The 13,495-nt window shown below is 44.3% G+C and overlaps 1 protein-coding gene across 24 annotated transcripts in view; it reads right to left on the bottom strand.

Moving 5' to 3' along the window:
* Positions 1–13,495, bottom strand: part of TANC1 (tetratricopeptide repeat, ankyrin repeat and coiled-coil containing 1) — a 265,725-nt gene that overhangs the window by 51,677 nt on the left and 200,553 nt on the right. For 16 of the 24 annotated variants that reach the window (XM_001093218.4, XM_077957059.1, XM_077957062.1 and 13 more), the window contains 6 exons: positions 12,216–12,338; positions 10,786–11,067; positions 9,304–9,455; positions 6,402–6,633; positions 5,079–5,245; positions 2,446–3,053 (listed from right to left, as the gene is read on the bottom strand). In XM_001093218.4, coding sequence (XP_001093218.3) covers positions 2,446–3,053; positions 5,079–5,245; positions 6,402–6,633; positions 9,304–9,455; positions 10,786–11,067; positions 12,216–12,338 — 1,564 coding nt within the window. The remainder of the gene's footprint in view (positions 1–2,445; positions 3,054–5,078; positions 5,246–6,401; positions 6,634–9,303; positions 9,456–10,785; positions 11,068–12,215; positions 12,339–13,495) is intronic. The other 8 variants (XM_028830727.2, XM_077957060.1, XM_077957068.1 and 5 more) reach the window with 1 other exon arrangement.

Here is a 13,495-nt window from a genome sequence, read left to right as displayed (position 1 = left end):
AGACTCAAACTATTCTTTAACTTCTTAATTCTATTTCTGGAATGCTAACCTAGGGCATAATCAAAAATAAGAGGGAAGAAAGAAGAGACAGGAAGTAGTACATCGCCTTAAGATCTTATTTAATAGCTACCAAAACACTCAGTGAGAAGACACTCATTTTTTATAGCTAAGGAAGGCAGGCATGGAGAATTAAAATATATTTCATGCACAGAAAAATACACAATCAATGGAGGATTTGAATCCAGATCTGTAAGGCACCAAGACATGACAGGTTGTTCTGTTTGTAAGTAATTTAGAAACAACTTAAAAATCCAACAAGGGTATAGTGAAGTACATGATAATTTGCCTCCTAGGAGGTTTGCACAACCATGGAAAATGAAAATGACACTTTTCTAAGGCTTCTAACAGCTTGGTAAAATGCCTGTGACGAGTAAAAACCCAGACAAGAATTCCAAGAGAAAAAGATGGTTGGTATATTATTTAAAATGCGGCAGAAATAAAAAGTGAACTGTTCTTGTCTGGGGGTTGAAATTTTCTCCCTTTATAATTACGGCAAAAATACATCAATTGGGAGTGGGGGAAGAAATGCTACCATTTTTCGAGGCCCAACCCACCATCACCATTTTTTAAAATCACCTCCCCAGGCCCCTCTACTGCCACTGGAAGCTTCTGCCTCTTGTGAGGTCCACAAGAAGTGTGCCTCCCTCTCGCATGTCACTTCCTGCCTCCCCTGCCCTGTGTAGGAAGCCCTGAGAGCAGGGTCCTCGTTCCAGGAATTCCTGTGTCTGCCACAGTACTTTGCACATAACTGCATATAACAAAAACTGTTGCTGAACTGAATCCAGTAGCTTCCTTCCAACATTGTTCTATATCCTCTCAATTGAATGAAACTCAAATACTACAGGGGTCTTGGGAAAATGCCAACAACTTGCACCACCCTAGGAGTGGGTGCTTCCTTAAATTCTGTACCCTTGGTGCCTCTCATGCCTCCACCTAGTCCAGGGTCCTGCCTCAGGGGATGTCCCCACACCTGCTTTTAAGAACACAGTGGCATTCAGGAGCCTATAGGCACCCACCCTAGCTCTGGCCTAGGCTACGTAACGTCAAGGCCCACCAATACCCAAAATGAAGTGAAGCTTAATGAAGACTACAGCCCAGCCACTTTAGCCTCCAACCCAGTAACAACCTACAGTCCTGATGGAGTCTTTCAATTTGTTTTTATGTCTCTACAAACCCAACTATAGCCAGTCTTCCTAGAAAATGACTGGACTTTCCCTAGAAAGTAATCTGACTTGGCTAGAAATGTCATAGCACACGTTTCACCTAGCTATTATGGTCTGGCTAAATAAGGAAACATTTAGCCAGACCATATGGATGTTAGTGTATTGCCCCAAACCAGGTTCAAAAGATAACAAACCTTCAACCAGCGTTACTGAAGAAAATAATAAGAACCCCAACATGAACAGCAGCCAGGCCTATCAGATGGATGTTCAGTCAATATTCACAGGGAGGAAAGTGGCTGTGAGGCTCGCAGGGCTCACCAATGCTTGTTCGCCTCTTCATTCTGGATCCCAGCATCTGGTCAAATGCCTAAGGGGTCAGCTGAGCAGCCTGCCAGCTCTGTTACTAGAGCAGGGGGCAATTCTGGCTCACAGAGAGCAGAAGCCACTCAAGACAGCAGAGACACAGGCCAAAGCCAGGGCCAAGTGGAAGTTGGGGGCTTGCCATACATATATCTGAAAGCATCTGCACCCTCAAACTTTCTGACCTCTCACGCTATTACGAGGCCACACAGCAGACAGGCTTCCTTCCCCATCCCACTGTGATAACAGTGGCCCAGGCAGCAAGGAGAACTGCAACCCAGCCTGGTCCAGTCAGCCACACAGAGCTCACTGACGAAGGGTGAGGGGTGTGGAGCAAGGAGGCTAGATTGGATCATGGTGCTTCCTCTGGGCTCACAGATACACCTGATCCCTGGGACAAATCACTCCATGTTCAAGGAGTAGTGGGGGAGTGGAGGTGTTGAGGACCCATGACAGTTAGCAGACACACAGGGAACACCCTTTAGAGAAGCCCCCTGTTCCTGGAAGCTGATCTCACATGTTCCCATGCATGACCCTGCAGAAGCTGGGTGGGGGAGGGGACGGGGCTCCATGAGAGAATGGACAGCAAGGAAGGACCACATAGGCACCACCCAGTTTCCCTTTTATCCACATGTACCATCCATAAGGGAGTACTAGCAATTACAAGGCAGCTTCTGTATAGAGAATTCCCCATTGCCCATCCTTCTGCCAAAAAGGAGGAAAAATAAGAAAACAAAGCAGTAACACTGAATTAGTCGTTCTGGATTGCCTTTCCATTGAGACACGTGCATCACATTTAAATCCTTTCCCCAAGTGCACACGAGATTCCCTGCAAAGAGCTGACAGAAAGCGCCTGTCATACCTGGGCTCACACAGGAAGGCTGTGTTTTCCCCGTCTGCTCTCCAAACAAGCCACTCCCTGAAGGATGGGTGGCAGAACATGCGGGTTTTGTCTCGCCTCTTAATGAGGAAGCAGGAGAGGGCGTCCATCCTCTGCTGAAAGTCTTCCCATCCCTGCTCCCCCTGGATGTGGCCGGCATTAATAGCCTGAAAGATCTGCTCGTCTGTCATGGGGTGGAGGGATGCGAGGGCCACGTTGAGAATCGGAAGTGCCCTCTCAAAGGCGGACTGGGTCATGAACTTCATGTTGCACTGCAGCAAATAGAGCTCAGAAAGAGACACAGGCACCACCTTGTAGCTGGCGCTCTTAATGACCAAGTGGCCCCTCTGGAAGAGGTCCAGGGTGAGCTTGAGGTACAGGTAAGAGCCCAGGCTCCGCAGCACCAGGTGGCTGCTCACTTTTCCAATGAGCGTGGCATCAGCCTTGCCGTTCAGGGAGATGTTGCTGAGGATGTCCTGGCTGCTGTGCACCCTGTGCTGGACATAGGCGTGCAGGTCGCTGTGGATGTCTTTGTTGTCTGGGAAGTCATCTAAGGAAAGCTTGACAAACGGCAGTGCACTTATTATTTCCTGGGGGAAAAAAACAAAAACCCACAGTGTCACTCTACAGAGATTCCTTTTTTATTTTAGCAGCATTTTAAACCAGATTCACTAGTTTTCTTTCAAGGAGGATTTTCATGGATTACAGGGACTCATTGTTTTGTATTAAAACGTGTAATAGGATAAGGTGAAGATAAAAAGCTTATGTGAAAGAAATCCTAATGGGAGATGGAATCAGTAAATGCTCTCCCAAGGCCCTCATCTGAGGACCCTGAGCCTAGCGAGCAGAGTAAGAGCCCTGTGTAGACAGCGGCAACGAGGCCAGGGCCAGTAAGGGCAGTGAGACTCTGCAGGTGACTTGATACTCATAATCCTTACACTGTGCAACTGCTTATATAACAAGGACAAACACCAACCAACACTGTACATCTAAGAACATGGCCAGACGCCAAGATAAAAGGCATCCTTCTTTATGCATCAAACACTGGGGTTATGTAACCCAACCAGGAAATCTGAGACGGTCCCTGGGCTGTCTCTCAACGATAGCACATCTTAACAAAGCTGCCTACTTTGGTGCAGCATGTTATTTTATTAATTGCTTTCTTAAAGCAAACTTTTAAATTGAAGTCTAACATATGAACATATGATTTGTGCACAAATCACAATTGCACAGTGTCACTAATTTTCGCTAAGTATACCTGTGTAACCAGCACCCAGAAACAAAACATACTCAGCTCCCAGAAGCCCCGTGTGCCCTTCCCATCTCTTCCCCATTCCAAAGATTAAGCACATCTGACGCCTAACAGCAAAGAGTTTTGCCTTTTTAAAAAGACTTCCCACTGTTGTTTCTGAAGTATTTAAATGCATGTGCTCATTTAATATAACAATATAGATAAAGAGGGCAGAATACAATCACTCCCATTTTACATGGATGCTATCTGAAGCTCTGAAAACTTACACAGCTGAGAAGAAGAGGAACGTAAGGTTCCTGGTTCCCATGCTCTACTGATTGCGAAATTGTGCTTACTGTGTAAAAAAAGACTGAAAAATATACAAATTGAATGTCCAAAAAACACTCATCAAGTTCAACTGAGGTATAATTTCAGTTTTTATAATGAAAAAATTCCAAATGCTGTTTTTAAATAAATATCATAAAAGGGCAAAAATCAAAACCTAATGTCTAAAAGTCTTTACTGAAACACGATAGGTATAGAAGGAGTCAATGGTTAAGATACAATTTCAGGATTCAAGAGAGAAGGAAGACGGAGGGGAAAAAATATCACCCTACCGCTTGCTGCAAATGTTACCTCATGTTTAAGTTTTACGAAAAAATAGACTTCTGAGAATAGGCCTTAAAAATCTTTCACCTTCAGCTGGGCACAGTGGCTCGCGCCTGTAATCCCAGCACTTTGGGAGGCTGAGGCGGGTGGATCACCTAATGTCAGGAGTTGGAGACCAGCCTGGCCAACATGGTGAAAATCCATCTCTACTAAAAATACAAAAATTAGCCAGGCGTGGTGGTGGCTGCCTGTAATCCCAGCTACTCGGGAGGCTGAGGCAGGAGAATCACTTGAACCCGGGAGGCAGATGCTGCAGTGAGCCAAGATCATGCCACTGTACTCCATCCTAGGCGACAGAGCAAGACTCTATCTCCAAAAAAAAAAAAAAATCTTTCACCTTCATTTTTCCCTTCAAAAAAACACAAAGCCCCACAGCAAACCCATGCAAATAACTACCAGCAGGAGTAGGTTTAAACTCTGGCAGGCCTCTTGGCCCCACACACTCCATGACGGTAACCAGGGCTAGATGCCACCATTTGAAAATGTGCAATTCGATGCCAACAGGAAACTTACCTGACATCTTGATAAATATGCCTTGAGCTAAAAAGGTCAGAGTTTCACCCATGTGGGGCTCTCTGGACTAATTTTTCAAATTCTTAACATAGTTTCTAATTCAAGCAGCTGAATGGTTTACAACAGTTTTATGTTATTAATATTTATCACTGTAAAATTGGAATATAGGGACTTGGAGAAAGATTTGAGAATTCTTTGTTACCTGAAAATTTGCTCTTACAGTCACAATCAACTTCAACCAGGCAGGAAATTTAGAAATAATTTTGGTAATAAATGAAGAAAGCGTATCTCCATAATCAGGTTTATGAAACTCAGCTTCATTTAAGCCATCTATCAAAATAATGTATTCTTCTTCAGGAATTTTCTGCTCTACAGGATAAAATAATTTTTTCAAATTAAGAAATTATACATTTCTCTTAGACAGCAACACCCAGTGTATTTTAGTGCCCAGTTTAATGTTAGAAACTAAAAAGGTTTACATATGGCACAAGAAACAGTTTTCACAGAAGCATATTTTCTATTAAATTTATAGTGAAAACTGGAGCACAGAGCCAAAAGAAAACCAATTCTCACAAAACAAACATATTGCATGACATACGTTAGCAGAATCTCACTCATGTATATAATACAGTTAGCTCTTCATAAACCATTGTCACTGGGGTGAGCTACACAAAGATAATGAACACATAACAGACTTCCAATCCAGAAAGGTCACTAGGTCCCCCATGAGAGCTCCTTAGTGGATTCCAGGGAAGGGAAACTGACATCCTCGCTGCCCCCAACCCAGGGCAAAGTGCCCGGCCCAAGCCACACAACCACACAGTGTGAGAGCTCCACACTACTGACTCCTCCAACAGGGCTCCTCTCTGCGAGCCAGAATCTGGTTTTCTATTTATTACTGCTGATTTTCTGCCCAGGAAATAGAGAAGAAATGATGACATATCTGTTTTCTATCCCTCTAGCACCTTCCAGCAGAGGGGCCATGTGGGCAGATAAACAAGCTCAAAAGGTGAGGAGGTGAGGGGAGAGAAGATGGGAAACTGAAGGGACCATCAGGTCACTGATACCTTGTTGGGGACAAAAAATTAAAATGGAAACCTTTAGAAGTCACTTTAAGATTTCAATTCAACTGAGCAGAGGCCCTGACAAATATATATTCTGGAAAATTCCTCCAAATAATCCACTTATTCCCTCAGATACTTAGGAGTGCAAAATACGCAACAGTCTTCTGTGGTGCAAGTCATCTAAATAGCCCACAGTTACAAACTACTTTGGAACCGCTCAGTCATCACATTCATTCTTATCAGGGTGCTCCTTTTAACACTATACCACAGGGGTGGTGTAGGAGGGACCTCATGGGGCTGGTTCTGAGAAAGAGGAGCGGATGGGCACTGACGCTTCCACATTCTCTCCCTGCTCCAGCTCACTTCTACCCCAGGGCCCCGCTGACCACCTGCCTTCTGGGGACCACCTGTGTATGCTGTACCACTACTGAGAGGGGCTGTAGGTAGCTGCTATGAGGTACCATTTCTCAGGTTTGTGAGTGGCTCCAGCACTCCCCTCTTGAAAGCTGCCACCGGGTCCTGCACACAGGATCGGAGACTCAGCATGCTCTGTAGTTGGGGCTCCTTTATCAAAAGGTCTCTGTAGGCAGCCAGCTGATGGGACCGGCAGAGCAAAGCTGCGATGCTGTGCACAAACTCAGGCACCAGGCAAGTGTATGTGTTGTCAGCCTGGCAGTAGTGGTAGGCCACCACCTAGGGGGAAGCAGAACTGTCAGTGTCACCTCACCCTCTTCACACAGCTCCTTCTGCGATCTCAAACAGGAACACAACTCTGCTCGTCCGCTGATAACAAGATACATAGCATCTATTGCCCAAGACTGGGTCATTTGTTAGCATAATTGTTCCATTTATTCCTTCCTTCCCTTGTGTGGTTTGCGAACCTTTAACTGCATCCACAAAATCCATCTTGATTAGCATAAAAATCAGCACGTTACTTTGTATTGAATATAAGCAAACAGCATTCATAAAATGTAAAATTTACCCTGGCTTAGAGCAGCTCCAAGCCATCCCAATATTCTCAACATCAAAAAGTGCCATCTTCACTAGGCTTCTGTTCTCAAGAGCAGCAGCACCTCTTTAGGAAACCCTTTTGCTGATCCCAAAAGGCAGATGATAAAGCCAGAGGCTGTGAGACCGGGGCTGCAGAGTCACAGCAGCTCCTTCTCCTGGTCCAGAGGGTCAAGACGTTGGCCCCTCCCCACACCCGCACTGCATCAAGGGACACTGTGGAGAAGTTCAATAGGGACACTGTCTGAAGAATGAAACCCGAAATCACCAATTCTCTGCCCATCATGTGTAGAGACAAGTTGGAGGAGAGAGGGAGCTGCCTGGGTACTGAGAGGAAAAGGAATCGTTCTGTTCCAAGGGACCTGCAGCATCAGCAGGCTGCTTGTGAGAGGGACGCCAGGAAACGGCCAGACACAGAAGTGTTGGGAATGGGAGGCATGCAGTAGATAGAAGAAAAATCCAATACTTTTCCAAAGAAGGATGATAGGAGAAACACAAGTACAAGGTAAGGAAGGCAAAGAAGAGCAAAACACTTGTGCCAAGAGATACATGTTTTTTGGAAGTATCTGCCTTGCTGCTGTCCCACTGGACGCGGCAAGACCCTGCAGGAAGTAGGACAAGAACCACTAGCCACAGTTCATCACTGAGGGCACCAGACACTGAGGTTAGATGCCTTGCCAACCTGACACAGATAGTCAAGGATGTGGGATTAGATCCCAGGTCTGCAGACTCTTTAAAAGACAAGTGGCAAAAGTAAATGTGCAACAGCTTTCCTCTGGCCAACCTGGAGCTGCCATGAGACTTTTGGTTTAGATTAAATTTATCGTCAACACTCAGAGGAAAGCTGGCTGCTCTCCAACTCTCACCTGGACAGAAATTAGCAGGGATACACGTGAGCATCCTGTAAGCTTGTGCAAACCATCATGAGATGTCCAGTACCACAGTCTTGCACGGCGTTTCACAAAAGCAGCTTTGCTTTTTTTTCCATGACCCAACAGTGGGTCATGAAATCTATTTATTTAGTTATTTACTTTTATTTTTTATTTTTTTGAGATGAAGTTTTGCTCTGTTGCTTGGGTTGGAGTGCAGCTGCACAATCTTGGCTCACTGCAACCTTCGTCTCCTGGGTTCAAGCGATTCTCCTGCCTCAGCTTCCCTAGTAGCTGGGATTACAGGTGCCCGGCACCACGCCCAGCTAATTTTTGTATTTTTAGTAGAGACGAGGTTTCAATACGTTGGCCAGGCTGGTCTCGAACTCCTGACCACTGGAGTGATCTGTACGCCTCAGCTTCCCAAAGTGCTGGGATTACAGGCATGAAATCAATTTAGAGCCATAATTTTTTAAAAATAAACTCAGGAATACTAGAGTATATTATAGAATATAAGAATAAATATAGTTCTAAAATGCTTTAGTTATGTGGGCGATTATGTGTGAGTGATCACTAGTGTTAGATGTCTCTCTTATGTGGGTCACAGTCAATGGAGTTTGAAAATCACTGTAAGCAGGGATGGCTTTGAAGCCTGCACTACATCACTCATCTCAAATTACCCACCCATGACCAGAGGACTGTTCTGAACCAGTGGTCAGAAGCATCAGGGCTGACGGTCCCAAGAGCAGTCATCATCCAGGAAGGAGAAGGGACAGGGATCTGGTGCAGAACAGGATTCTATTCAGCTGCTCTCACCAACCTCCCCGCAGGGTCTCCTCACAATGTGTCCCCATGGCTGCTGGCTCCAGCAGCTCTCCAGCTCCACTGACTCACACCACCACTGGCCAGGGAAACTTAAGCAGCCCACTAGAAGCAAGGGAAGTAACTGCTTTAATGCAGGAGTGCGGCTGGTGAGCCAGTGATGGGTGCTGAGCAGAAGAAAAACTTCAGAAAGATCTTGATGATCATGAATTTAAGAAGGGAAAGCCAGCCAAGGAAGACTGTATTACAAGTTCACGAGAAACCTCAGTCACAAAGCCGAGGGAACCAAAGGTCTCAGGCAGTAGAGTGCAGGGGAAGAGGTCTGGGTCAAGTCAGAAGCTCCCAATTTCCTGCTCACATACCAAATTAAGAAGAGCACATGGAGGTAAGCATGGATTTGTGGCGAGTGCACATGCTACCTTCTGCTGCCTTGAGGAACTCTCAACCCATTGTTTAACATGGATCAAGTCCACTGCCAATGTCTTAAGACAGATACTGTCATTCATACTTTTACTTGGATAACTTAATCACTATTTCATCAAAAGCTATACTTTATCATTAAGCATTTGTCTCTGTTTTAAGCTCCCCTTTCCAATTTACTTCTCAGAGACCAAACTAGCAAATCTCTCTATCTGGAAGGCTCCCATAAAACAAGAGAGCTTACCTTAGAAGCAAGATATTTCACTGCATCCTCTCTTGGTCTCTGGTTTTCAGCACTGACAGACCCAAGAGGTGTTTTAGCTGTGCTGGAAGCACTTGTGGAAGAACTCGGTGAAAGCAGCGGGGTGAAATGAAGATCCTGAGCGGGGTCAGAAGCTGCAGAGAAAGACCCATTTCATTATGTACATCATAGTAGGAGCAGGGTGGGGTGTTGACTATATTTCTTGATTCGCCCCAGGGCGTATCTTAATAAGTAAGGAGTGAACATGCTCCAAAATTCAGAGGTCCACATGACAGCACAGGTTCGCCTCCCTGGAGAACAGCCATCTACTGTTTCCAGCTTCTTCTATTAAATTTTTTTTTTTAGACGGAGTCTTGCTCTGGTGCCCAGGCTGGAGTACAGTGGCACCATCTTGGCTCACTGCAACTTCAACCTCTCGGGTTCAAGTGATTCTCCTGCCTCAGCCTCCCGAATAGCTGGGATTACAGGCGCCCACCACCACGCCCAGATAACTTTTGTATTTTTAGTAGAGATAGGGTTTTACCACGTTGGTCGGGCTGGTCTTGATCTCCTGACCTTAGGCGATCCAGCCACCTCAGCCTCCCAAAGTGCTGGGATTACAGGCATGAGCCACCGTCCCTGGCATTTTAAAATTTTTTTTGATACAGGCTCTCACTGTGTCGTCCAGGCTACAGTGCAATGGCACAATCCCAGCTCACTGCAGTCTCGATTTACTGGGCTCAAGCGATCCTCCCACCTCAGCCTCCTGAGTAGCTGGGACAAAAGGCGTGCACCACTATGACTGGCTAGTTTTTTGTAGAGACGAGGTCTCCCTATGTTGCCCAGGCTGCTCTCAAACTCCTGGGCTCAAGCAATCCTCCCACCTCGGCCTTCCAAAGTGTTGGTATTACAGATATGAGCCACTGTGCCTGACCTATTAAATTCTTTTGGGTCTTAAAAATCTCGCATGATTCACTTGTTCACCATGTTTAGAGTGAGTTTATTGCATATGAAATAAACAGTAAATAGTCAAACATTTGGCTACTCTGTCCTATGTCTTTATAATTTTGGAAAATCCAATACAGAAGACGAAGGCTATGCCAAACAGGTTCTAATGTGCCAAAAGAACTCCACATTAGACTCCATCTGAGCTTGTTCTGCCAGGAGCCCAACTCCTTGCTCTCAGGGCCCCAAACTGTCCAGAGCACTTGATCAGGCCTCACTGGCCCAACTCTGCCTGTATCTAAAGGAAGAAGGGGTTACAGTTCAGGAGGACATCAGGGAACACTGGCCTCGCCCCAGCTTATAGCTGAATACACATCATGACAGAGGGACGTATTCAAATAGTTTACTTCACACAATTGCAAACCTATATAGTAGCTGCAACAACTTGAAGAAAATTGGTATTTTATGTCTAAGTGAACAGCAATTTCCTCCATCTATCTTATGTTAATAAACTACACATGTAATTAAACACACACATACTTTTAGGTGATGAACTCGGGCTGTTGGAAGCAATCTGCCTCATGCGGCTTCCGTGGCAGCTCAGGGCCACCAACTTGGAAATGATTGCTGTCTTCCCAAACCCCACATTGCCAACCACCACCGCGCCTCTGTTTTCTGCCAGTTCTGTGTTCCTCAGGTTTTCTTCTATCTGGTGAAAGAGCCAATCCCGTCCCACAAACACAGAGTCTGTTGTTATGCTTGGTACTTCAAACAACAAGGGTTTCAACAAAATGTCTTGTGGCTTGTAGGGAGCAAATCGTGCTTCAAAAGAAAAAAAGAAACATTATTTTAGAAAAATGTCATAATTTTATAAACTAAGAAACTCAAATATCATTGCTTATGTGTTACATTAAATCCTTAGCTTTACCCCCACTAGGATCTGTCTGTAAGCATTTCCAATCTGGTTCTGTTAATACTTCTGTAACACCTCAATTATCATACCCTGTTGGACCAACAGGACACTACAGAGTCTCCTATTGAAATTACTTTCTAGTCTGGTCATGGCTTTGAGTTATTCTCAGGACTCAAGGACAAAGAGGATTACAGAAAGCCATGTAAGGGGCCAAATCATGTCTCATGGGTTTATCTGGAACTGCATTTAAGTCGTGCTTCTTCCCTGCTATATGAATAAAACAGAAACATGTTTTCCCTAGAAATAGGGCTCTGCTCTCATCCAGGTGTGATTACACTTTGCCCGTACGGTGAGGCTGCTGTATACCTCACACAACTGTGTTACAGGCAGACAGAGAACATCGCCAATACAGTCCAAGGGATTTTGTCTTTTTCTTTTTCTTTTTTTTTTTTTGAAACAGTTTCACTCTTGTTGCACAGGCTGGAGTGCAATGGCATGATCTCAGCTCACTACAACCTCCACCTCTTGGGTTCAAGTGATTCTCCTACCTCAGCCTCCCAAGTAGCTGTGATTACAGGCACCTGCCACCATGCCCAGCTAATTTTTATATTTTTAATAGAGACGAGGTTTCAACATGTTGGCCAGGCTGGTCTTGAACTCCAGACCTCAGGTGATCCACCCGCCTTGGCCTCTCAAAGTGCTGGGATTACAGGCATGAGCCACCGTGCCCAGCCTAGTCCAAGAATTGAAACAAAGCTTATACTTTGTTAATAATAAGCACCTAATGAGTGTTCAACTACCCCTCACTTCAAAATAACTTACTGCAGAATTATTTTTTCAATTCCAGAAGCAAGTTAATCACATATTTTAAGGAAGAAGCCCCAAACCGTTGAGGATGACCTCTTAGCCCACCTCACAGATATGCTTTTAGCACAAACACACACACTTTCCATCATGTTATAAACACAGTTGGCTTCAATGCTGGTTATCACAGACTTTCAAAGTCACTGATTGAGTTCATCATAACCATTATTGCAGTGGATGTGAGGATAAATACCTTTAACTTCCTGTGCCCTACCTCCGGCCGTATTGTGCCACGGTAATCTAATTGACGTCCGTAGAGGAGCATTTCTCTGCCCGTCTAAATAACTCAGATCTTCCAGTTTGGTTGAGCTTGTTGCTGTAATATTAAACTGAAGTTTAGGATCTTCAAAGGTGACTTTAAATTTCATACCTAAGTGACTATAATTTATAAATCACTAAGCAATTCAGTTCAGGTTTTCAACAAAATTTACCTAAACGTCATTTTGGTATTGTTTGCCCCAGTTTATTTTTCTGGCAGTATCCATTGAAAAGTGGTAAAAACCAAGTGCTTCTTTTTCTTAAAGTTATGTTGACTGAGTTGCCAGAATTCTCCATTATTCTTGGAAAGAGACAGAATTCACCATAAATTGTTTGATGAAGAAATCTGACAATCATGTGGCACACAGCAAAGCTTCAGTACTTACACCACAAGCAGGTGGCATGCTGCTAGATTCTTCTATGCAGCTCTGGGGAGCTTTCCGCTGTTTGGAATGCCAAACTTATTAATTAAATGGGCAGATTCTATGTGTACAATTCTAAAAGTTGGCTCAGTAGTAATAGAACAATCATATTCCTAAGCTTCGAATATGTGTAGACTTATATAAACATTATATATCATACTGCATTTTATAGGTGTATTTTTTTAATTCTAAAAATAAGTTACATTTACCTCTGACCAAATCCGTAAGACTCATATCATGTAAGTATTTGTTATAAAGCGTTAAAAAGCCAGGTGCGGTGGCTCATGTCTGTAATCACAAGACTTTGGGAGGCTAGGGCGGGTGGATCATTTGAGGTCAGGAGTTCCAGACCAGCCTGGCCAACATGGTGAAACCCCATTTCTACTAAAACACACAAAAAATTAGCTGGGCATGGAGGCGGGTCTCTGTAATCCCAGCTACTTGGGAGGCTAAGGCAGGAGAATTGCTTAAACCCGGGAGGCAGAGGTTGCAGTGAGCCAGGATCGTGCCACTACACTCCAGCCTGGGTGATAGAGCAAAACTCTGTCTCAAAAAAAAAAAAAAAAAAAAAAAAAAAAAAAAAAAAAAATTAAAGATCTATTCAAACATTCATACAAGTTAGATTACAAAAATAACTAGCACAAAATAATTTTGCTAATTCTCAAGAAATCTTAGAAGCAAGTATATAGTATACGTTTTTGCCTTTTAAAAACCCCTCCTGTTATTACATTGAGGAAAATCTAAAATTAACCTAATTTGGTTTATGGGTTAAGCCCAACATGAAGTACTGTTG

Source organism: Macaca mulatta, chromosome 12 (assembly GCF_049350105.2).
Source record: "Macaca mulatta isolate MMU2019108-1 chromosome 12, T2T-MMU8v2.0, whole genome shotgun sequence".
Classification (NCBI taxonomy): Eukaryota; Metazoa; Chordata; class Mammalia; order Primates; family Cercopithecidae; genus Macaca; species Macaca mulatta.
The sequence above is the reverse complement of the archived record's forward strand: the minus strand, read 5'-3'. Positions and strand labels throughout refer to the sequence as shown.